Consider the following 26,405-nt stretch of genomic DNA (forward strand, 5'->3'; position numbering starts at 1 on the left):
TCCTTTCCAGCCAATGATCACAGCCTGAGTTGTTTGCAATGGCGAATTATCAAAACTATGGGAGAGAGAAATTAGGATAGAGCGGTAACTTTGACAGATAAGCAGTAAAGATAAAAATAGGGGTTTTGCTTGACTTGTTTCCTTAATTCAGTGCACTACTCATAGTACCATCCTGCTTTCTCCAAGGCATTATTTACTTCTGAAGAGAGAGAGAGAGAGAGAGAGAGATCATATTTTTATTAGTCAGCGGACATGTTCATGGTATGTCAGATTGAATAAGCAACTGATAATTTATTGGTGTACTGTGAGGCTGTGAAACAGGATATTAAAACTTAAAAGACTTAGAAAGATATAGGTTTTATTGAAAACAATAAAAGCTGTTCTGAATCTAGTATTTTGGTCTGTAGATTCATGCTGTTTAATTCTGTCTCCATCCTCCATGCAAAGAGACTTGGTTTCTGGAATAATAAAAAGAATGTACAAAAGTTGCAGTAATTTGCAGTCTAGGAATGAATGTTTCAACAGGCTTATATTGTATGTTTTATATGCTTCAGCTCTCCACTAGGATTAATGTACCGAAGGACTGATCATGTTCCACCGATGAACAGAACAAGCACCAGTGCTTGTGAATGTGTTTGCGTTTATATATTTCTAGAATCGTCAATTGCAGACACATAAATAATGCACCTTAAACATTTAAAAGTGTTTCTTAAAGAACTACATTTTCTCCTTTTACAACTTAAGCAAACTGTGATTGATAGTAATTGGAGCTACACGGTTGTAGTATCAACCATGAACAGAATCAGTAAAATTACTTTTGATAAAGATAACTTCCTATGGCTGCGTTTGGCCACAACAAGTCAGAGGTCCAGAAAATCTTGGCTTATCGGTAATGAACTGTGTGCTGGTACATGTTGCCTGATTGACCCCACTTGGGTCCTCCTGGAACCGGGAGCAGCTAAACAAACCCTGGGCCCATGGTTTGTATATCATGACATTCCGGCTTGTTTCTCCCAAAACAAGCCAGGGCCATAAGCCGACAACCAACAATGGCTTATTTGGAGAGAGACAAGCCAGAATCCCTGGTTTGGATGTTGCGATAAACAAACTATGGACAGAGGGTCCATGGTTATTTTTAGCCGCTCCCACCTGCAGGAGTAGCCAAGCGAGAGTGATTGGGTAGCAGTCATGACTGATAAGCCACATGTATTTTTCTGGAGCACCTGTTGGAGATAGGTATGGTCAGGATCACCTTATTTATTTATTGCATTTCTATCCCACCGTTTTTCCTCGAAGGACCCAAGTACATAATCCTCCTCCTCTCCATTTTATCCTCAGAACAACCTTGTGAGGTAGGTTGGGCTGAGAGTCTGTGACTGGCCCAAAGTCACCCTGTGAGCTTCCGTGGCCGAGTGGGGACTAGAACCCAGATCTCACGGCTCCCAGTCCAACACTCGATCCACTACACCACGCTGGCTTTGCAGTGGTTGAGCTCTTACCTGGATGGATATTTTCAGAAGGTGGTGTTCGGGGATTTCTGCTCACAAGGTTCCTTATTTTCCTCCATGCTGTTTAACACCTTCATGACATCACTGGAGGGTGGGGGTTGGATTGTTTTGTATGAGTTGGATTGCATTGTCATCGGTGTACAGATGATGCACAACTCTCCTTCTTCTCTTTGGAGCCGGGAGAGACTGTGGGGGTGATAGACTGGTGCCTGGCCATGGTAAAGGACTGTATGAGGGCTAACAGACTAAAGCTCTATTCAGTTATGACAGAGGAACTCTTAGTGGCTGGTTCCTCAGGCCAGATGAGTGGAACTCAAGCTGTTCTAGAGAGGGTTGCACTCCCTCTGAAAGATCGGGTGCATAGCTTAGGGGAGCTCCTGGATACATTACTGTCATTAGAGGCTTAAGTGGCCTCTATAGCGCTTTTTCCTAGCTTTGTTTGGTGTTTCAGCCATGACCCTATCTGGAAGTGGATTGCCTAACTGTAGTGATTCATGCCCTGGTAACCTCTCGTTTGGATTACTGTAATGTGTTGTATTGGGGTCTGCCTTTGAAGACAGTCCAGAAAGTTCATCTAGTGCAAAACATGGTTGTGAGAATTCTAACTGGGACCAGGCATATTATACTGGTCTTCTCTTGCTTGCAGTGGTTCCCAATTTGTTTCCAGGCCCAGTTCAGAGTGCTGACTTTGACCTATAAAACTCTACATGGATCGGGACTTTAGTACCTGATGGAACACCTCCTCCCATATGTACCTGTCTGTATGTTGAGGTCATCCAAGGAAGCCCTTCTTCAAGTGTCACCTCATTCTGAGGCTTGGAGGATGACAACATGAGAGAGGTCCTTCTTGACTGTGCCCCTCCCCAGAATGCTCTCCCAAGAGAAGCTTGCCTGGCACCCATACTGCTAGCGTTTTGCCACCAGGTTAAGACTTGCCTGTTCTCCCAAACTTTTAAAGTATTTTAAAGCATGTTTGAATATTTTAGCATTCGGGGCATTTTTGTATTTTAGTCCTTGTGATAATGCGATTTTACCTCTTACGCCTGATAACTATATTTTATGCTGTGTTGGCATGTTTATTAGTTTTATACTGTTTGTTTTTATTGGGATTTTATTTGTATAAAATACATTATTATTGGTTTTTAAATTGTAAAATGTGTAGAGAAACTTATTTGCAGAGGTTTAATAATAATTTTAAAAGTTGTTGGGAAAAACATCATTCAGTCTTTCTCCAACAGATACTTGCAATGTTGGCATACCCTTCCGTCACCCCCTGCCACCCCATTTCCACTTTTTTTGATTAAGTAGTCAAACTGTGAAACTTCATTCTTGAATCTATCATCTGTCTTCAGAATAAAAGAGGACACTGTTGTTTCCTGATACTTCATTTGGTTCTTGAACAGAACTGCATTCTGTGAGGAACTTAAAATGATATGAAAAGCTCTCATAGGATGTTTGATGCTTGCAGACTTCTATTGTGAGCCAGTCAATAATAACATAAAAAGTTTTAACTTCAGTCTTTTTCTGAATGGAAGTTTAGATGCAGCATGCAAGTTTTATTGGGATATTGCTTCCATTGCAATCATTTTCCAACTTTGCTTGAAAAATGTTACCAAATGTCAGAAATGGGAATTCTGGAGATAAGACAAGTTGCACCCTTGAGACAGAACAGTGAGTTTATTTGAACCCCCACACACATTGCCCTGATTCACTCAATACAACAGCCCATGGGCTAAACAACCTAGGGGCTGTTGGAGATGAGCAGGAAGGACTGGATGAGCTGTCTGCAGTGTGCCCACCACTTCTGCTTTTATTTAGCAGCCCACAATCAGATCCTTTGTAGGTTGCTTAGTGTGTTGTCTGAACCCAAATGTTTGGGTTGTTTAAGAGCTGCACAACCCAGCAGTTAACCCATGGGCTGTCATTACATGAGAACGGGCCCATTGAAACAATGCATGAGGGGGGCATGATGTATAGTGTCCAGCACATGTGCCAGCCACACTTTCAGTAGGCTGTGTGAGGGGGCTGCGTGCAGATATAGATGTACACATGTAGACCTCCTCCATGCAAGGAGTGTGTGGGGGATCTAATTGGCCCAGGCTCTCCCCATTGCTTGGGAGAACTGTATGCACCTGTGTTGGTACAGGAATATATCTCCTGAGGATTGGGAGATTCTCCTAAAGAGGGTGGGCTGTGGCTTGGTGGGTGCATGGGAGTGGGGGGAGAGGTAATAGTGCAGGTACATTCCATGAATGGGAGCACTGCTCACTGAAGCTGCTTCCAATGAATTTTGGGTGATTCCCCCCTCAATACCCTGTGCTAGAGCCTATCTCATTCAGGAGGATCTCCCAATCCTTAAAGGAGTCTTGGGGGTGCAGATAGGAGCAGGAGAGAAAATCCCTTTTCAACCCAGGGGTCCCCAACCTATTTGGACCTGTGGGCACATTTGGGAATTTGAGATACTGCTGTGTGGGCACCACCACAAAATGCCTAATCAGTGGATTGCTGCTTTGGCATCTACTTGACTTATCTATGGATATTAGGCTGTGCCTTATTCAGCAAAAAAGTTTGTTTCATGTCTACTGGACACCGCAACATTTCTTTAATAATGTTTGTGAACCGCCCAAAGAGCTTCAGATATTGGGCAGTATAGAAAGAAAGAGGAAGGAAGGAAGGAAGAGGAAGGAAGGAAGGAAGGAAGGAAGGAAGGAAGAAAGTTAGTTCTGTGAGCACTTCTTAGGATTCAAGTCAATGTTTCAAGATAGAAAAATGAAGTGGAGCTTGTTTAAAATGATTTTTTCAGTATTGTTTAGTTATATGTCTCTAATTATATTTGGATTTTTTTGTTTGTTTTAAATACAAGCCCAAGTCACACCATGGGCCAAATGCCAATCACAAAGAGGGAGATGTTACTTAAAATAACAAGTAGTGAGTAATACAGGGTGTGACCTAGAGTGTATGTCACTTGTAGTGTGTTTAATTATGGAAATGGTATGCACTACTCTCTCTTTTCCCTTCATGGATCACTGCCTTGTTGTGGCGAAGGGGCTTGCGTAACTCAGTGAAGCCATAAGCTATGCTGTGCAGGGCCACCCAAGATGGACAGGCCATGGCGGAGAATTCTGACAAAATGTGGTCCACTGGCGAAGGAAATGGCAACCCACTCCAGTATTCTTGCCAAGAAAACCCCATGGAATGTATCACAATTTAAAAAACTAAGATCATGGCATCTGGCCCCATCACTTCCTGGCATATAGAAGGGGAAGAAATGGAAGCAGTGACAGATTTTACTTTCTTGGGCTCCAAGATCACCGCAGACGGTGACTGTAGCCATGAAATTAAAAGACGCTTGCTCCTTGGGAGGAAAGCTATGGCAAACAGCATAGTCAGAAGCACAGACATCACCTTGCCGACAAAGGTCTGTCTAATCAAAGCTATGGTTTTCCCAGTAGTAATGTATGGCTGTGAGCTGGACTATAGGGAAGACTGAGCGCTGAAGAATCGATGCGTTCGAACTGTGGTGCTGGAGAAGACTCTTACGAGTCCCCTAGACTGCAAGGAGGTCAAATCAGCCAATCCTAAAGGAAATCAACCCTGAGTGCTCATTGGAAGGACAGATACTGAAGCTGAAGCTCAAATATTTTGGCCACCTAATGCGAAGAGAAAACTCCCTGGAAAAGACCCTGATGCTGGGAAAGATTGAAGGCAAAAGGAGAAGGGGACGGCAGAGGATGAGATGGCTAGATAGCATCACCGATGCAATGAATATGAACTTGAGCACGCTCCGGGAGAGAGCAGAGGACAGGAATGCCAGGCGTGCTATGGTCCATGGTGTCACGAAGAGTCTGACACGACTGAACGACTGAACAACAACAAAGTCTCTTTTTAATTTTGTGAAAATAACAAGGAAGTAAATACGTTACGCTGCTTTATTTGTCAACTGACATGGTAAATTCCAGTATTTGTTCATGCACAACCCTTTGATCAGGTGTGCAGAGCCTCTGTTAACCCATAATGCTAACCACACCATGGACCGAAGGTTTAGTTTGCTTACACCAGCCCACTGCCGCATCCATGATAGTCCAGAATTTTAAAAAAATCTCCAAACCAGGTCAGTGTATAAATCATTGCAGAATGGGATAGGTAGGAATATGAGTTTCAGGGAAAAGCTCAGAAATATGTTTAAAATATGCTATGTTAATTTTGTTTCATGGCTCTCTCAGCTGCCTGTAAAAACAGAGGGGTGCGTGCGTTCATGGAACTTGATATGCACAGACTGTAAAATGCCTGGGCCATGATATCTTGTTTACTAGATCATCTTTTATAAATGTGCCAACCTAAGCCTGGCTTATTAGATGAACATGCTTTTTAACTTTCAAATTAAGTTATTTGTTAAATAGAGGAAGGCTTATCGTTGATTTTGCAGTGTAGAATCCTGATGTGGGCTGCTGATATAGATCAGCTGTTTAATCTTCAGTTAAGCCTCTTTGTTTCATTTTGTAAATTAAAAGTTTTGATCCTACCCTAAAGGGCCAAACAGAGCTGTCTGTATGTGCAGTGAATACTTGAGTTGCTCAAGTGAGCCCTTGCACCACCAGAGAAGCCATCCCTGAAACATACGGAATGTCAAAAGCAGCCTCCAACACAGTGGATGGGTTCGCATGATCATGGAGAGAAAATAAGCCGTGGTGGCTTATTTTCCCTCCCAGCAAGGGTGGGTGGCTGGGGTGGTTACAAACCACTCTGAAACCCTAGAACAAGCCATGGTTTTCAGGGTGGCTTGTAAACCAGGCCAGCCACCCACCCTTGCCAGGTTCGGATGTCACCTCAACCTGCGCCCGGAGAGGGTAATTATGCTATTTAGGATCCTACCCTAAAGGGCCAAACAGAGCTGTTTGCTCAAGTGAGGCCTTGCAACCAGCATGTGCAGGGAGGGAAAATAAGTCAGCGTGACTTAATTTCCCTCCGTGATCATGTGAACCTGGTCAGTGAGAGGAGCTGTTTTTGGAATAATATTCATTGCTTTTGCACTCATGTCTTGCTTGTGGATTCCTGGTTGAGAGCTGGTTGGCCTCTGTGTGAACAGAATTCTGGGCTAGACGGACCCTTGTTCTGATCCAGCATGGCTCTTCTCATGTTTTTATCCAATTCCCTGCATATGGCTTTTTGAAGGGCTATCTGATTGTTAGGTCAGCATGCATGTATAGCACATGACACCACTTTTTAAAGAGAGGAGCAGATTGGGGTGGATTTCAAAGGAGGAAGTGGTGGGGGAAGAGGTGCCTGAATCCTTTCCATGCCCACTGTCTTCCCCTTAGAGTTGCCTCACCACTCCCTGCCCTCCAGTGTTAAAAAAGCATGTTTGCCTTTGTGTTGAAGCCTATGTGTGCTTGTGTGCCTCTTCTCTATTAAAAGTACCCCCAGCTTCTTTAAGTTGGCATTGGAGTTTCATCATATACATTCAGAATTGTAGCATTCATTGAGCATAACCCAACTAACTGTAGGCACATTGCTCAATTTCATAGGATTCCCTTAGGCTCAACTGAGCATAGATAATATGATTCAAGAGGGAGGTGGGGTGTATGTACAGATTTCCAACTTATTTTAAAGGTTCCTACTACCACATACACACTTCCTTCATGCAACCATAGGCAGAGGGAGTGTCTGTTTGTGTTGCTGCATTGAGAGCATGTGAATCCTTTGTGCCACAAGCGGGATCGTACCCCTTAAAGGTTAGGCCACGTCAGGTATTTTAAGTTCATGTTTCAAACTTGCTTTAAAAAAGCAAAACAAAAAATTAAAATTTAACTTTAAAACATACCTGATTTTAAATTTCGGTTTGCCCTACTGTACTCTTGCAGGATCCACAGCTGTGATGCAACCACCCTTTACAGAGTGTAATGTTTCTGCAGTATCTCTAGCCAGCCCTCTGAACTAGCTCTGTGACCTTTCTGCATTATGGCCTTAATCAAGCTACCTGCTTGACATTTTTAAAAGAAGACTTTTTCTCCTCTTGGCAGATCTTGATGTGTATGGCATTATTCTTTAACCATAGATAATTTCCAAGGTATGCACGCATATTAAGAAGACACAAAAGGTCGGAGAAATTGTCAGCACCACTCAAAGCACTTAAAGTATCACATTATAATTTGTAGCTCAGAAACTGAATGGCTTGTACTAAAAGTATAGCAGGAAGAATGTACATCCTTCATCCCAATCCACGAGGCTTTTGACTGGGATGCACACATTTTTGGCTGGCCTTGGTAACAATTAAACTTTGCACTTATCACTGATCTGTCCCTCTCCTGAAAAAGGGAATGGGTCTTGATTGTGATGTCATGCTGAGAGCCTTGGAAGCCCAACACAACTGCAAGCACTTGTCTTTCTCCCCAGCTTCAAGCTGGGGTGAGGGATTGAGGTTTAGTCCTGTTGCTCAGAGCCTCTGAAAGGCTTGGAAACTAGCAAGATGTTTCACCACCTTTCTGAAGCTCAGAGTGAGGTCTGTGAGATCTCTTGTCTTCCTTCTGAGCCTGGAGAAGGGTGGGGAAATCTGAGGCATTGTACTGGCAGAGAACAGTGAGACATCTTAAGACATTCAGGTAGGAGTAACCAACCTGGTGCCCTCCAGATGTTTTGGACTACAACCCCCATGAGCCACAGCCAACATGGCCAGTGGTCAGGAATAATGGGAGTTGTAGCCCAAATATCTGGAGAACACCAGGTCCTACCCTTGCCTTAAGACCATGTGGGAGAAGGATGGGAGGTCTCATTAGAAAAAAGTGTGTGATTCTGTAGTTGAGAAATTACAGGATCATGGAATGGAAATCCTGGTACCTTTTCTGTTTGTTTGCATATCTCCACTGTTTTCAGTGGGGAGAAAGTGGGTGGGGGGATTCCTCCCTAAGTTTTCACTTCTCGGGTTAAGTCTTTTAACATTTGATGCTTCTTCTGATACAGTTCCACAAGTTGCCTTGAAAAGTCAACATGGTTTCTGGACTGTTACTCAATAGTCATGAGGGACAATAATGTGTGAACTCAACCTAAACTAGCGAAAATGCAACAGCGGGAAGAAAAACATGGGAATATTAAACAAGAGATTCCTCTAAGAAAGAAAGGAAGGAAATCAGACGAAGGAAGGAAATCAGACACTATACATTTCTCGGGAGGACAGATGTCAATATTTTTGCTACATGTTAACGTATTAGAGACAATTGTAATAGACAGCTTGAAAGAAAACTGGTACACAGAAAGTTCCAAAATTTATTGGGTTGGACCCAGACTTGGTCATGACTAACTTACATCCCACTGATTTCAATGGATCTAAGTATGACTAAGTTTGGATCCAACCCTGTGCCATTACTAGCAAGGATTTTTGAAGTGGAAGATTAAAATCCCAATTCCATTTAAAATTGCATTGATATTCTATCAAGCTAACTATTTTGGCATCAAGTGGAAACTAGAATCAGATGAACATCCTCAATTATTTGTGATTCTCAAACGTTTTCTGGCACACTCTCCAAAGACAATTGGGCAGATAGGATTATTCATCGAATAGGTCCACTTTTGAGACTGAAAAGATTTTTTTTACCATGTCAGGTAATTTACTTAGGCAGCTGTGCTTCTCAGTTCCTTTTCCCCACTGGAGAGAGGGAGAGAGGAACCATCCATGCGCAGCACTGAGCATGCACACAAGGCAACAATGCTCAGACAGCTGTACGTGGGCCTCAGGTAGGGATGTGCGAATCAGCAAATCTCGAGCTCACAAAGTTCTCTGAATTCTATCTCGAAACTCATTCCGACTCAAGTCCGTATCAGATTGCGAGCTTTATTTTTTTATTTTCGCATGAAAATCTATGCATATTTTCGTGTGTATTTTTCCGAATGTGTGCCTCAATTGTGCACATCTTCAAAATGTACACATTCTGCTCCCTTTGTTTGAAACATATTTGTTTGCATTTTTCAAAAGTATGCATTTTTATGTGATTTTTCAAATGTACTCATGCTGTCGAACGCATTTTATTTGCACATTGCAAATCACATTGCAAGCTCAGAAATTTATGGACTTCAACCACTGATTGCATCACGAGTCCATGTTCAGTCTGGGAAGTGTGAACTGAGTAAATACTGATAAAAAACAAACAAATTTCTCATACATCCCTAATCTCGGGTCTTCCCTCTTCCTCCTGATTTGAAAAGAAGCCAACTGTGCATACTGTTACCCCAGGGCTTTCCTGCATTGAGTGTTGCTGAAAGAAATGTACATGGGTAGGTTCCTCCTGCCCACCACCGCCTTGGAGGGAGAGCACAGGTATAATTTGCCACTTAGATATCATTTGTTACTTGTTTCAGAGTGAATGGGTGGTTTTCCCCTGAATCACTAACCTATTGAGCCAACATTCATGTTAAATGTCAATATAGATTCTCCACTCCTCACCCCACCCTCACTTTTCAGTATGCCCTGTTTTAGAATATCTTTGGTGAAAGGTTTTGTGTTTCCTTTTAAATGACTTTCAGCCAGAAAATACTCTTCAGTTGTCATGGGGAAAAGTAATATTAAACAAGAAAATAATCCTAGCAGCTTTATGAGCAGAATGTGATTGTTATTGGTGAGGCCTTGGTTGATGCTTTTATTTGCAGCAAAAATACCTGCAGTTGTACATCCCTTTCTAAATCAGGGTGAATATTCCATCATGTAATTATTGTGTACAAATATGATTACTATGGAAGTTTCATATTTCACCAAAAACTTGGGAGTTTCTTCTTTTCATCTTTTAGTTTTTGTTGTTTTGCAAAAGGACCCAAGCAATTATCAACATACAAAATATTAGTTAAAATGAACTTTGCTACTGAATGTAAAATCAAGTCATCAAATGTAGGTTGAACAGAAAAAAATGCATTGCTTCCTAAAGCCACAAAATGTAGGCTTTGCTCCCGCCAGTTATGGATGGGAACTTTAATGTGTAAAATTTTCATTACTGTATTTTTCCCATGGAAATGTTTCCATATTTACAGGTGCATTATTTCATAAAATTAATAATGAATGAATACAATAGATGTCAAGTCCGGCAACTGGAAAGGGTACCAGTTAAATCTAGACTGTATTCATAAAGTCATTTATGATATCCCTTTAGGCCCAGAAAGAGCCCCCCCCACATGACCCCCTGCATGACCTACAATTTAAACACTTTAAAACAAGAGGAAAACCATCTTTAAAAACAGAGAATGGAATTAATTACATTTGAAATCATAGAAAAGTGGTGTTGAACAAAAGGGATTTAACAGTCTGCATGAAATGAAACAAAGATGGTGCCAGACTAATCTCTCTAGGGAGGGGAGTTCCACACTTCGGGTGCCACTACAGAAAAGGCCCTGTTCCATGTTCCTACCAACCTAACATTTTGGAAGGTGTCTAAGACTGTTTCCTTAAGTAGAGGTGGTAATTCACCCTCTCCCAAGATGCATTTATTATTGCTTGCTGGACTTCACTAGCCAGGAGGCTCAAAGGTCCATCATCTCTGTGTGAGTCTGTTGACAATTGAAGAAAAAAACTTGTTAAGCCTGTATATAGCTGCTTTCTGGATCAGTAACAGAAATTCTATCATAAGGAATATACTAGTGTATTTATTAAAATGAAATTACAGCAGTTTTAATGAAGCTGTTCTTTGTCTGATTGTATCTCATTCTTTTGTAGCTGATACACAGAAAAGACATTAGAATTCATTAAATGATAATGTAATATTTTAAAAATGCTAGGCACAGCACCTGACAGTTGGTACTGAGCACAGCAATATTTGCTTGTTTTTTGCAATATTGACTAGTAAGCACATTCTTCCAACGAAGAAATCGTTTTTCTTCAGGATTAGATTGAAAATGCCATTTTAAAAACAGGAAGGGGAAAACTTTAATTGTTTCAGAAAAAGAAAAAAAAAAGTATCCTCTTGTCCTCTTGGATATTATTACTGAGAAATTTCATAGTTCAGATTTGACATTTGAATATAGTTACCCTGATCTGTCCAATGATTTCTTGTAGCGATTGGAGCTCTGATATGTACATAGAACTTCCTCCTCTTACCATGGCTTCCTCATTGCCTTCAATAACAGCTCTTTGTGTACAAGACATGGCTATATAAAGCCACCTTCTTGTTCAGAGTGAGTGGGAAATCTGTGTACCTAGGTGCTTTGCGTATAAAGAGCAGTTCTGGATTGGGGTGTTAGCTAATACTTTAGGTGCAATAAAGCATCTTTCAATATATAGTACCTTTTTTCTTTCCTTAGACTGCTTGTAGGTGAGTTTTGAACCAGCTATTAGATTGCTTTTTAAAAATTGGCTATCCTGTTGGTTAACTATCTTTATTATATCCTCCTAGATATCCTTCATCAAAAGCAATTGTGTAATTGCTAAGTTTTGTATGTTCTGCTTTGTTACTATCAAGTCTACTTTTCTTGTAATAAAATTACCCTTTTCCATTTAGGCCTCCGAGTAACTGTGTTGTTAACATCATCTCTCATGGTGGTTGGAGCTGGCCTAAGATGTGTACCTGTATCAGACCAAGAAACAAGGAAATGGTAAGAACTTTATTCTTTTGTGGGGAGGTTTCAAATTATTTTTTCAGTAGGATGTCAAAGTAGAGGCTTTAATGCTTTAATTCAGACCCAGAACTGATAAGAGACAGAGCAGTGAAATTTTATCCAAAGAAATATACAGATAGGTTAATTCAAAGACGTAGCCATCCTATGCACTGACATCAATAATTTTTGACCATTGCTAATGAATTAAAGAGACAAATTGAATAAAATCTGCCTAAATCCAGGCTAGTTCTAAAGGTCATTTTTTAACATTTACTGATTTTTTTATGCTTCCAGTGTTTGATTATATAGAAGTGGCTTTTAAGTGGCTTAAAAGTAAGATAATTAATCTTACTTCTCGTAGCTACTTTATCATAATGCTAAGAATTGCTACTACAAGCTTCACCCATATGTAACAATATCATATCACAACATTCAGTCAATCTAGTCTGGATGGGTGTAGGGATGGAGGGAGGGGAACATTTTTAAAAGCCAAGACACGCAGTGGCCAGTTAGAACTGATAGCAGTGGTGGCTTCAGTAAGGCATATACATTAAATCTCTGAAGTTTCATGACTTCATACTAGAAGCTCTCCCTGTCTGTTCTGTATGTCTGCTCCAACCTGTTTATTGGTTAATACTAGCACTTTGAATTAGACACTGGAGTATTGAGCAGACAGAAAATGAAAATAGAGAAACAGCTCTAAATCACAGCTTGTACATTAGGAAGCTCAAACTGTATTTTGAGGTTAAACTATTATTAGTGCAAACCATGGTTTGGTGTCATTTTTAAACCCCATTTGAAGGTTGTTACACCTGAAAAATAGTACATAAATGCTTAAGGGAGCAATCCTATCTAAATAGGAGGCTGCCTCTGAACTCGGAGGTGACCGCCTATCCAAAGCAGGGCAGGAGAAGCATGGAGGGGATCGTTCCCTCCGCACTTCTCCTGCTCTGCTTTTTCAGCTAAACAGCCTATTGCGGCTGTCTAGCTGCAGGACGACGGAGTGGGGAAGGAGGCTGCTGTACATACAGGCAGTTACACTCTCCCCACCCCGGAATGCCCCCAGCCACTCCCCTTCCCGGCCGCTCCGCGCTCCTCTTGCGAGTGTGGAGGACGGGGCTGTTCCGCGCTGCCTCCAAGGCAGTGCAGAAGTTGGGGGAGGTTGGTTCTCTGGGAACTGACCTCGGAGCGTGGGCTCTGAGGTCAGTTGCCGGAAAACAACATATCCTATTGCCCTCTAGCTGCTGTCTAGCGGCAGTAGGATTGCTCCCTAAATTAATAATACATGCTACCTAAATATATTGGAGAAGGGCAGAATAGAATCTTGTGTGAATGCATACTAATGGTCCCAAGAGGATAATGGATATTCTGGATTCTACCAGTCAGCTCTTAGTTATGTCAGTCCCTGATGGTTCTAAGCTCACACCTACTAGATAACACTGTCAAAGCACCAACAGATTCCTTCATCGTGAGCATTAACTCACATCAAACCCTGCTTTCAGTTTCTGGGGAAAAGGCGAAATCTGTTTATGCACTGGTGTAGAAGTAATCCTGGTTAAAGCAAGCTATGAAAATGAAGAGGGCATTAATGTAGGAGAGTGGAGATGTGTGAGTTTACCATAAATTCCTAATCTCCTATTCATAGTTAGTTGGATTGTGCACATAACCATTGTAACACAATGTATTATTGAAACTTAGACGTCTTGTGCAGTGAGCAATCTTGATTTTTTTTTTCTTTTATATTCTTACCGAATAGGTGGCAGTATAATAACATAATTGTCCTAATTTGGTGAGAAAAAACGCCATTTCTTTCTTTACCAATACCTGTATATGTCTTTTTACATGGTCAATAATTTTTTTTTGGGGGGGGGAAGGTTTTTTGTTGTTGCTTCTCAAGATATATCAAACAGCCGCTGAAATATGACAATATCTGTGTTGGAGTTTTTGTTGTGTTTAATTGTCTAGTTCTATTTGTTTGTGTGGGGGGGGTTGTGAGCCATCTTAGGCATAATTGTATGAGAAGGTGGCATACAAATAATGGATTTTTCACAAGAGTTGGAGTTGTGCCTTTGCTGTCTATTACAGAAAGACCATAATGTCGTTCTATAATAATCTGAAATAAGATATTTGCAGATTGAATAAAGTTAGTTGGATGCCACAATGGAATAGCTTCTCTCTTTCTTCCTTTTTAAAATAGGTATGTGCTATGTTTTTTGGCTTTTTAAAGCCTAGGATGCTTTCCTAAGCATGTTTATGCTTGCTTTTGCTCCTCAGTTGGAAATCTTATGTGATTCTATTAGGTTCTTTTAAGGAAACATGTGACACTGAGATTTTGGAAGAGTTAATAATCATTGAGATCTCTGACTTGTGTTGCCTAAGCTATTTGTCACGCTACTAGAAGCTCCTTTTTGTTAACACACGCAAAATGGAAGAGTAGCAGTTTTCTCTCCTAGAATACACAAAATTAGATTAGGTGTTTCCGTCTGGCTAGTCAGGTATCATGTCAGATACAGATTCATGTACACCCAGACTGCAAACCTGAGTTTGCAAGGGGAGTTCAACTCAGACAGCCTGAACTCCTATTCCCAGATCAGCAGTTCTCCTAACTAGGAACAACTTTGCCGTCATTCGCTTCCCTTTGTTCACTCCAGTCTAGTCCATTATTTACTTCAAGTACTGAATCAGAACCTCAACAGCTTCCCTAGAATTCAATGGAAAGAAGTGAAAGAATTGGATGTGTGCATATTGGCACGAAGAGGCTGCTGTGGAGTGCCCTGGAGGACTACATTACTTACTGGCCATATTGGGACATAACGCTAAACCATCATTTAGTGCAGGGTGGGCAACTTATGGCCCTCCAAATGTTGTTGGACTGCAGCTGTCCTCACCCCTCACAATTGGCTATGCTGGGTAGAGATGGGAGTTGGAGTCCAACAACATACGGAGAGCTACAAGTTGTCCACCCCTGGTTTACTGCGAGATAAAAGAGCCTAGCCTCTTCCTGAGCTTGCACGCTTCCTCTTCATTTCGACATCCTCCCACACTAAAAGCTTTTAGATAACTGTCATTTGTCATGTCACCTGAAGTGACAACCTGTGGTGAGCATTAACTCGAGTTCATTTAAAACAAGTCAACTTCAAGCCATGGTTTCTGAAGTAGTCTTATTTAAACTAGCCATAGTTAATATTAAGTATGGTTCCTGGTTTGGATGGTATGGGAAGCTGCAGTTAACTAAAAGTGAAAGCAAACATTCCTCAGGCATGCGGGCATAGGTGAAGAGAGGGGGAATTGCTCGAGACATTGAGGAGGCCAGGCTTGTTTGCATCAAGTTAAACCATGGTCTAGTATGATCTCCAAAGTTGTCCATTAACAGATACATGGGGACTGAAATGTGGGGTCTTGTACAGTTGCCCAAATATGACTTTTTATTTATCCATATTTGGTAAGTGTGGCCTTACAGATATTCTACAAGCCATTTTCAGACAGATTGTGTTGATAAACTCTTTAACTCCTGCTGTTTAGCACCAAGTGTTTTGCTCTTAGGCAGTGGATTATGTATTATTTTAATCCCTACTGGTGAAGCATTTAATATAAAGCTTAGTTTAGAATTCTTTTTTAGTGAAAGCATTGTTTGTTGGTCTTGAGAGAGAGAGATGGAGAGGGAGTTCTAATAATGCACATTCGTGTCAGGGTTGGGCCATGGGCGTGGGACACACCAGAAGTCAGGACTGAAGAATAATCAAAGATAAATATGCCAGAGCTCAGACTGTTCTGCTCAAGCATGTCTGAGCTGAAACAGGAAGCCCTTTATACCCTTTCTTGTCCAGAAGGATCCAATGATCAGCCTGGATTCATGGAGTCAGTCCAGGGCTGGATGGTTCTTCACTGACAAGCTGCCACCTGCTGTTCAATGGTTCACCATGTAAGAGAGCAGCTCCTGACACTTGTAGGTCAGAAATGTACAATTTGTGAAAAAGTGAGTCAGTCTTAATCACCCAGCTTTCCAGTTAGCAATGAGATAAAATATTTAAATTATTGATTTAAAGGTTACCTGTCTCGGTTACTATTTACAATCTGAGGTTACTTAAATGACCTAGAGGAAGGCATTATCAATTTAAATCTAGTTTTCTATCATCTGAGAACTGCATGATTAAAAACTGCCATAAAACCCTAATGGCAATCGCTCATGGATGTCCACAGATTTAAAAGGTCTATGAACACTGGATTTTTACTACCTTCTGTCTTTAATGCTCTCTTCTCTGCAGAATAAGATGCATGCCATTAGGTCAGGGTGCTGAAATATCCATTGCTGTTGCTCACAACACAGCTAACTATATAAAAATACTCAATTTTCAAACAGTTTACCAGCAATGGAAATTAAACATCAAGGAATTTTTCATGGCTTAAATTCAGTGGAAGAGTGAAGATGCAACCTTACATCTATAAGTATCCTTAAAATAACTTTTCTGATTCTTAGTTGCACCTCACTTCTATGTTAGTCCTTGTTTGTCCTTTAAAAAAATGAACATTTCTGCCCCCCCCCCCCTTTAAACAGCTTCTCAGGATCCCTGGTTGCAGAGACAGGTGCAAGACATAGATACCCATAAAATATACCCATACAAATATATACCCATAAAAATCGGTGAGAGATATCAATGCAAGACATAGATACCCAAGAGAAACTTGAAGAGGCATTCAGGGAGCAGATATTTCATAATCTGTGCAGTTCATTACTCAGACTAACCCCTTGCTTTTTCTTTCCAGTCCCTGCTTCCCTTCTATGTTCATTCAGCTTTCAGTTTCCCAACTGCATTCCAACCAATGATAACATAAATTTGTATTATTATTATTATTAAAAATCCCACCTTTCCCTAAATACTGGGACTCAAGGTAGCTTTATAACATTAAAACTTATACAGTTAAAACATATAAATAGAAATATACAAAAGTTAAAATATAATTAAATCATCAGTAATATTAAAATTATATAAAATATCAAAATTTTAAATGTCAACAACAATATAAACCCATCCATCATATTCTCACAGGTCCAGACTATCCACAAGCACCTGCCAGAACAATTTTTTTTTTTGCCTGCCTGCCTGCAGAAACATACCAAGGAGGGTGCCACTCTCGCCTCCCTGGGAAGGGAATTCCAGAGCTTTGGGGCAGCCACTGAGAAGGCCTTCTCCCGCATTCCCACCAGATGAGCCTGTGATAGTGGTGGGCCCGCAAGAAAGGCCTCACCTGAAGATCTTAAGGCACGAGCAGGCTCATAGGGGAAAATACGGTCTTTCAGATAACCTGGACCCGAGCCATATAGGGCTTTATAGGTCATGACTAGCACTTTGAATTGTGCCCGGAAACAGACGGGAAGCCAGTGAAGCTGTTTCAGCAGGGGAGTTGAATGCTTCCCGTAGCCAGCCCCAGTCAACAGTCTGGCAGCAGCTCTTTGAACCAGCTGAAGTTTCCGAACACTCTTCAGAGGCAGCCTCACGTAAAGCACGTTACTGTAATTCAAACGGGATGTAACTAAGACATATGTCACTGTGGCGAAGTCAGACATCTCAAGGAAGGGGGGCAGCTGGTGCACTAGCTTTAACTGTGCAAATGCACTCCTGGCCACCGCTGAAATCTGGGCATCCAGGCTCAGGGCTAAATCCAGAAGTACACCCAAGCAGTGAACCTGTGTCTTCAAGAGGAGTATAACCTCCTCCAGCACAAGCTGAATCCCTATTTCCTGATCTAGCTTTTGTCTGACTAGGAGTACCTCTGTCTTGTTTGAATTAAGCTTCAATTTTATTGCCCTCATCCAGTCCATTACTGCCAACAGACACTGGTTTAGCATGGCAACAGCTTCCTTGGAATTAGATGGAAAGGAGGAGTAGAGATCGGTGTCATCAGCATATTGGTAAGCAAAGCTTATGCAATTTGCAAATATTCAAATTTGGGTTTTCCAATTTCCAGAATTTGATCTAGTGGGTTCAGAGTTGGGGAATAACTGCTGTCTCTGATTTTGCAAGCAGACTTGCTATTTATTACCCTTCCAGCATACTTTAAAAAACAGTGGGCACAATCCTTCTCCAACTGGACACTGGACACAGTGACTGCAATTGGTAATTGGTTCTATTGTCATATTGCTCTAACAGTCAGGAAGTTTCTCCTGACGTTCAGCCAGAATCTGGCTTCCTGTCACTTGAGCCCATTATTCTATGCCCTGCATTCTGGGATGATCAAGAAGAGATCCTGGCCTTCCTCTCTGTGACAACCTTTCAAGTACTTGAAGAGCACTATCATATCTTCCCTCAGTCTTCTCTTCTCAAGGCTAAACATGCCCAGTTCCTTCAGTTCTTTCTCTTCATAGGGCTTTGTTTCCAGTCCCCTGAGAATCTTTGTTACCCTCCTCTGAACCCTCTCCAGCTTGCCTGCATCCTTCTTAAAGTGTGGTGCCCAGAACTGGACACAGTATTGAAGACGAGGCCTAACCGGGGCTGAATAGAGGGGAATGAGTACTTCCCGGGATTTGGAAGCTATGCTTCTATTAATACAGCCCCAAATAGCATTTGCCTTTTTTGCAGCCACATCACATTGTTGGCTCATGTTCAGCTTGTGACCGACAACAATTCCAAGATCCAATCACGTCCATATCTCCCATTGGGTTCTGTCAAAATCACAAGAGCAGACTTCTTCCTCTCTTTCCCCTTACACTATCCAGATCTGGTCTGGAGGGTTCGCCAACCCTCTGAAGCAAATTTGGAGGGGCTGCAGGAGGGAAGGGAAATCCGGTCTTCCAGTAGTGTCTTTTCTGCTTACGGACAGTTACAGTTGGATACTACCCATCCCCTGTAATTGTCTGTTGTGCTGCCTGCACTGTGGGAATTACGCTCTCTATATACAAAAGTCTTGTAAGCTGAGATTACTTATTTGCCCATGAAAAATGTCCATCATGTTAAGCTGAACATGATAAATTTGCTAATTATCCTGCTATGTCATAATGTGTCCTTCTGTTGTACTTCTACCATTGATAGTACTTTGGATTTGAAATGCATCATATATTTAAAAGATAAAAGATAAGTAGCAACTAAAACCATGGAATGTAAAAGCTTGAATTTGAAATGAATTGTGATAGCATAAGCAACTGCAGACAATGGTTGAGCTCCATGTGACTCTTCTGTGCAGGCCAAGTCTTTTTAGAAATTGTAGCTCTAAATTTATTTTTTCCAGACATCAAATTTGCACACACAGAGTTGACAGTTTGAGACTCAATATCAAGCTTTTGAGGTCAACTTCAGCCTGACTCCTCGGAATAGAAAAAAAAAAGAAATAATGAAATATATTTAGAGAGCTTTGTAACAAGGATTTAAGTGGAAAGCAATCCATTGTTTTCAGATAATCTGATTTAGTGCTCACTTGATAGTTTTTTCTAAGGGGAATGAAAAGTTCAGGCTTTCACAATTCCAGCTTAAGAGTTCCATAAGAAAAGTTCAACATGTCTGTCCTCTGTGGTTTGGCTTTGACCATTTTCATAATACGTAAATTTATCATAGCTTTGTGAAACTAAAACTGCAAAAATCAGAATGAAATGGGTCTGTGTAATAAAACAAAGTACTTATTAATATGAGATTTGTATATGTAACTTCTACGTTATTTCACTTTTATTTTGTCTCCCCTTCAAATACATCTGATTTTAAAAGTTGAGAAGTTGGGTTGAGTTAGGAACTGAATCATTTTTATGGTCTTAAGGTCATTTGTAGTGCACTTAGTTTGAGTGCCTATATGTATTTACCTGTGAAGAGAACATAAACCATTGCCTCAGGGGAAGATCTGTCTTTTATGGATATATGCCAAGCATTTGTCTTCTTCCTGAGTATAATAAGTAGCTTATTATAAAACAACAATGTCTTAATGACCTAATGATTGGTTTTAGGTTTGGGCTGCAGTGTGTTTAATTCATTTCAGGTTTTTTAAAGCACTCTCCTTTTTGGGCAAAAGCCCCTAGTGAAGTTTAGAATATTAATAATTTTATTATTTGTGAGCTGTATTCAGTGCACTGGGTTACTGGTCTTCATATAAAAATCAATAAAGCATTTGGTGGGGTGAAAATGTTAACATGCCAAGTTTCTGTGAGGAAAGGAAACCATTGAACCACCAGCATATATATACTTAGCAATGAGCAATAAACTTTTGAGGGAGATATTTTGTAATGGAGTTTGTAAATGGGGCCATTAAGCAAGAAGTGCTTAGTAGATGAACCAAAACTTAAGGCAGGCCGTTTGGCTCAACTTGTGAAGACCACATGAATTTCTGGCTCTTACAGGAATAAGTCTTGCACTGCATTGCTAATGCCAGGTTTAAACCTGGAGCATCTAGGATGTGCCCTTAGGCTGGTGGTCCTGGTTTAGTTGCTGTTACATGGAAAGGGCCTACTCCGTGCACTGTTTCTGCGTCTGATTTTGTTGGAATTAGGGAGAATTTAGGCTTACATCTCCTTTACTGTGTGACTGCTCCAAGGACATAGACAGCGGCCAAAGAACTACATCTGGTGGAAACACTTGTTACAAAAGTAAATGTAGCTGTTGATGTCTTTGTGGAGAATGAGTAAAACCATGAGGTAAAGTTTTACCAGAGGATTATGAGAATCTATCATTATGGTCCTATAAGGGAATTGAAACCAGATTTGTCAGGTACAATCAGTTGAGTTCAGGAAGCTGTGAGTCTTTAGGGTGCAGCAATTGAAAGACCTCTTCTGGCTATATCCTACTTGCTGACTAGAAGGAAAATGTTAGGCTGGCACATCTGAAATTATCTGACAATGCTAACTGTGGGGGCGGTGTAGTTAGGATAAGGGCAACTAGATAATAGGATTGGTTAGGGAAGTGAGCTGGCTTAGGGAGATGGATAACTTCCTTAATGATACTGGAAAAATTTTAAGCAAGCATTAAATAACACTTAAGTTTTATTAAGTGTTAATAATCCAACCTGGCCGGGCATGGCCAAGCCAGCAAGCCTCTACCTCACTCTGTCCTGTTTTGGAGCAGGAAAGGGTGGCCAGACTTCTTGGCTGCTATCTGGCATCAGCTGACGCTGGCACAGGATGCTCCTGCCTCTGTTCCTGGAGGGAAGAGAGATGGGAATTCTTCAGTCATTGCTTTGCAGCAGTGAGAAAGAGAGCTGGAGAAAGCTTCTTCTGCCACTCCTTGGCACAGGGGCTTGCAGTCCCTCCGAGCAGCAGCTGAAGCCAGGATTTCAGGAAGGAGACAAGAGAGAACCTTCTTCGGATGTTGCTCATTGGTGGTGTTCAGAGCCTCTCTGTTGTGTAGCAGCTGAAACTGGCAGAATGTTTATCAAGGCACATTGATAAACTGAAATTGAGGCAGGGGGAAGAGCTTGTGCTCTCCCAGTTTCCAGAAGCTTTCTGCCTTGTGATGATTCTTTCCACAAGCAATTCATGTACTTCAGGGGTGGGCAGAAGGTCTAGACGTCTTGGCTTTCTACTCCCAGAAGCCCCTGCCATCATTGCCAATGTTTAGGAGTGCTGGTGGTTGAAGTCCAAAACATCTGGACATCTACTTTCTGCCCACACCTGATTTACGTAATGCCATTTTGATTAGTCCAATTGTATTCATCAAGTCAGCTCATGTTGTTAGAAATTGTTCACTGCTAAGTCATTGTGCATCTCCTTAGTGTTACATTAAAGAGTTTATACCTTCATTATGTGTATTTATTTTGTAGATGTGGGATCGTGGAAGAAAACAAAAAAATGTTAAGATGGGTGTTGTTTTTGTTTTCTTACCTCAGTGGTCTTCTAATAACACATGCTTGCCTGCTAGCTTTGATTCTCTGTGCCCTTGTCTTTCAAACTTAGATGAAGCTTTGACCGAAGAAACATTCTCAAATGTCTGACAGCTGTGATGGCTATGCAATAACACGGTATTATGATGTGAGGATCTGAGAGAATTTGTCACTGTACTGTCAGGGGTCTTGCTGCATCGTTATGTTGTTGCCTTTTAACTGTCAGAATGCCTGACAGAGATGCCATTGTCTTGGCCTGGTACTGCAGTGTTCATTTCATTGCAAATCCTTGACTCTTGCTTGGCAGGCGTTCAGTTAAAACAGTTTCTAAATAACAAGATTTTTCCCCCCAATTACTTCAGAAGCAGAAGTCCATTGTGTTTCAGAATGTTTAAGTTTTCTTTGAAACAGCAACAAAGAAGCCCAAAATACAAGTGAGAGGAGCTAACCATGTTCAGCATCAAAACCATCCTTGACTGAAGTTGGCCATTTTCCTATTTGCTAATTCTTTTGTAGCCAGGAGTAGTTCCTAAATCAAGCCACAGACAGCACCTTCATATAAAGGTCCATTTTTCTTTCTGCTCAGCAAAAAGGCTTATATACTGGGCTTCACTTATTTTGCTACTTTCTACCCACAATGTGTTTGTTTTATTATTACTGAGCAAAATTGTTTGTACGTTACCCAGTGTATTGAAGACTACATGTATTGAAAATGAACCTAAACATATAAGCTGCCTTCATAAATATTTAGTAAGCATATAACACTTTTTCAGTATAAATATGTCATTTATCCTCAAAAACTATTTGTATGGAAATCGACACTTATTCCAAGTTTAAATTGGTAGGTGGAAATACTAGTTTCTGCAAAAAAAAAACAACCCAAAAAACAAAAAAGCCCTTTATTTTTCAAGCTTTATGTCTATATATGAATATTAGTTTTCAAGCTATAGCAAAAGCAAGGTTGCCACTTATAGTGGAATAATATTTGATAATTGTTTATGTATGTATATGCTTCTGTATTTATAACTCATCAATTTAAACTGAGAGCTTTAGTTAAGAACATGTGTCTCTTGCTAACAATCTGGTTGCAGTAGCTGTATGTTCCTTTAAAAATGTGTGGAACTATTAACACTATAATATAAAATAATTCTTAATACTTCATTTTTTGAAATATGTTTTCATACATGTCATATTCACTAATATTTTGAAAAGTGTGTTTGATTCTTGCACTATTTGCACTAGTCTTGTTGATTAGTTCATGCAGTAATTGAAAATACCTAAATGAACTCATTGATTAAAATTAGTGTATCTTGAAAGAGCTGCTACCAGTAGGAATGAGGGTCATGTCACATATTGTAAAATTAGCATGCACACTACATGTACACAACAGTATACCCCATAACATTTAAACACATACACACACACACACACACACACACAGCGTTGCTGTTGGCCCCTAGACACTTTTCTTATCCACCAAGGCACCCTACTCCTTCCTATTTTTATTTTTTATTAATATTTTCGTACTGGGATTGTTTCAAAGTGAAGTGGGAGCCTCTAGATGTTGCCATCTTAATTTCCTGTTAATGCCTCTGGGCAGGTTACTTGTCCTTTGTGACTGGCCATGCCCACCCATGGCAGCTGTTTTATGATTGTGTCCAGGACAGTTTTTCAACTTTCCAAATGTGCCCACAGGCCCAAAAGGTTGCGTATCCCTGAATTACACAAGGTTCACACTGTCAGTATCCAGTGCTGCTGCTCTGCTTATGCAGTTGATGTGTTGCTAGTGTAAGCAACCTCTGGCACCACACCAATAGCGTATGCTGGCGTGATGGGTTTTCTGGGGAAATCCGTCATGCCAGCATATGCTACTGGTCACTTATACTAGTGCTACATCAGTGGCGTAAGTGGAGCAGCAGCACTGGATACTGCCCTAATGTTATAATGTGTGAAGCAGTCCTGAGACTCTTCCCTTGATAGCTGCTGAATCTGAGTTGACTTAATACTTCCAAATGTGAACTGATATCTCTGTCTCATCACTGTCAGGAGGCAAGCACTTAAGTATTCCCTGCTCTTACCTTGTAAATATTATTAAAACAGAATGCAGTTAATGCATAATTCCACCCCCACTATACCTCTTTACAAATGAATTTTAGTACCAGGTGGAATGGACAAAAAAAAAGTGCTTATTTATACAAACTTTGGGGATTCTCCTGAATCAAAGGGTAGGGTGTGTTTAAACACAGCTGCAGTTGCTTGGTCCTTTGAAGGTGAGCTTGCTTCCCAGTTTACTAGTTCAGAGAAAAGCTAATGCAAACTTAATGCTAAATACAGGACTTTGGTCTGACTGCAGAGGTTGTTAAAAGAAAATCAGGTGTTTTAGTTTGGCTTTCACAGGCCTCAGTCTTGAAGCAAAGGTTAAGTAATTGATTATTTCATAACTCCCTCTGTTGAAATGTTCCCTTTTCCTTTCATAGTTTTAGTTTCGAGCTTGTTATAAAAAGCTTCACACTCTGGGATTGAATTCTCAATACTCCCTACATTGCTTGGTACCTGAAAATAATTAGCTGAATATTGGAAAAATAATGTTCAAACCTGAGAGCAGAGCTCAGGATAGAGGAATCGATCAAAATGCTACTGTTAGCTTGGCCAGTCTTAAAAATGCTTTCCTATTGGGCCAAGTGCTGAAGAAAATTGTCTTGCTATCCTCATCTTTCATACAAAAGACATCTTGCATTACAGAATCAAACTTAAATTACAGTATGAGGCAGTGAGGGAAAATGCAGTTGCTCTTTGCTCCTTCTGGATAACAGAAACAAGAAGAAAATGGGGAAATAACGGTAACAAATGCTTCTAATCTCAGAGCAATTTTTAGAACTGATGATGGTCTGTAAGAAAGAGTTCTGACAGTCTTTTCAGGGTGAAATCTGCTGCAGTGATAATAACACACCGTAACAAACAGCAAAATGCCCTGATACTGTTGTGTTCATATTTCTCTGTCAGCTATATTAGCTGCTGCAAATTTGTCTCCTAGAATACTAGCAGATTACTACATGTGTTGAACCATATTATGAGTATTTCCTTTCTGTCTGTCCCTAGGAAGATAAGGTAGAGATACACAAAGAAACCCAATGAAAAGTGGCGTAATTCAGACAGACTTCATGAATCAGCAAATTAATACAATGATATAGTAGAGAGATTTCAACGAGGCAAAGTGTATATCCCAACACATGGGGTAGTGTCAAAGTGTATATCCCAACACATGGGGTTTCTGGTTTTGGTATTTGGAATGCATAAAAGCTGGAAATACTGGGAAATGAAGTTGTTGGGTTTTATATGGTTTGCAGTTTTTACTTGTAACCTCTTCCAGAATAAATTTGATCCCTGGCCTATCACCTGGTTTTTACATCCGTCCATGACTACTGCTTTTACATAATGTCAAAGAAAAAAACATTCAGGTTTTTTAGCTGATGGGCATATTTGGAATTTTGAGAGTGTTGTGGGTGCTCTCACAAAATGGCTGCCCTAGTGGGTATGGCCAGTCACAAAACACCTGTTTCCCAGGCAAACTGGTGAGGCTAAAAGAAAAATAACTTGCTCAAGAACTTGAATACAAGGTAGAGGTGGGATCTTAGCTCCAAAACACAAAACATTCTTTTGAACCCACGGTTCTTTGCTCCAACATTCATTTCTCAAAAGGCAGACTGGTGAGCCTCAGACACAAGTACCTTGGCCAAGAAACTGAATACAAGATAGAAGTGGGGTCTGAGACCCAAATGCCAAATCACATGTTTCCCGCATAAACCACAACAAACTGCCCATTTTAAGGAAGGCAAACAGGTGATGCTCAGAAAAACACATGGACAAAACACCTATCTATGTTACCCACCCAAAAAACCAAGACAGAAAACACACACACACCACCAAAAACACACACGCACAATCAGGTGAAACACATTCTCTCTCCAGACAAAAGACACAGTACACGAAAACAAAAAACAAGCAAGAAAACTGGATAATGCACACCACAAAAAGGGGCACTCGCACAGCGCAGGCAAAATACACTCACCTGTTCCCCCACCACTACCCATCTAGCCCTCCAGGATGCCCCCCAGTTTACTCCCCCCCCCCTTTTCTGGGTGGCTGGGTGCACTTTAAAATGAAGTGCTGGGCTGAACCCACCCCCCTCACACTTATTTTCTAAGAATGACTCTAGGGCTCCCATGGGCCAGTGTATCACTTTGCAGCATGCCAGCCTCCTGGTGTGTGTGTGTGTGTTTGTGTGTAACTATATATAAAAATATTTACAAAAAATTAGGAGGGGCGGGGAGCCTGGTGGGCTTCAAGAGAGGGATCTGTGGGTACCTCATTGGCGATCCTAGAATTAAACCAAATTACAAATGATTTTTTTTTAACCAGTGCAAAAAAAAAAATGTTGCTGTCTACATGAACTTCATATATCACACAGTTTGAGTGATGGATCTGGTAAATTACTCACCTGGAATGATTGTCACACACAGTGGGTGAATGGCTGAT

The 26,405-nt window shown here is 40.9% G+C and overlaps 1 protein-coding gene across 4 annotated transcripts in view; it reads left to right on the top strand.

Moving 5' to 3' along the window:
• The window catches only part of SLC49A4 (solute carrier family 49 member 4), a 136,913-nt gene that overhangs the window by 19,346 nt on the left and 91,162 nt on the right, over positions 1–26,405 (top strand). For all 4 annotated transcript variants that reach the window (XR_014784045.1, XM_084807240.1, XM_084807253.1 and 1 more), the window contains exon 2: positions 11,981–12,074. Coding sequence is in view for 3 of the 4 variants with exons in the window: in XM_084807240.1 (XP_084663366.1) it covers positions 11,981–12,074 (94 nt within the window). In the remaining variant the exon portion in view is untranslated. The remainder of the gene's footprint in view (positions 1–11,980; positions 12,075–26,405) is intronic.

Source organism: Heloderma suspectum, chromosome 1, assembly GCF_057233095.1.
Source record: "Heloderma suspectum isolate Gila_16-S chromosome 1, 16-S_ref, whole genome shotgun sequence".
Taxonomy (NCBI): Eukaryota; Metazoa; Chordata; class Lepidosauria; order Squamata; family Helodermatidae; genus Heloderma; species Heloderma suspectum.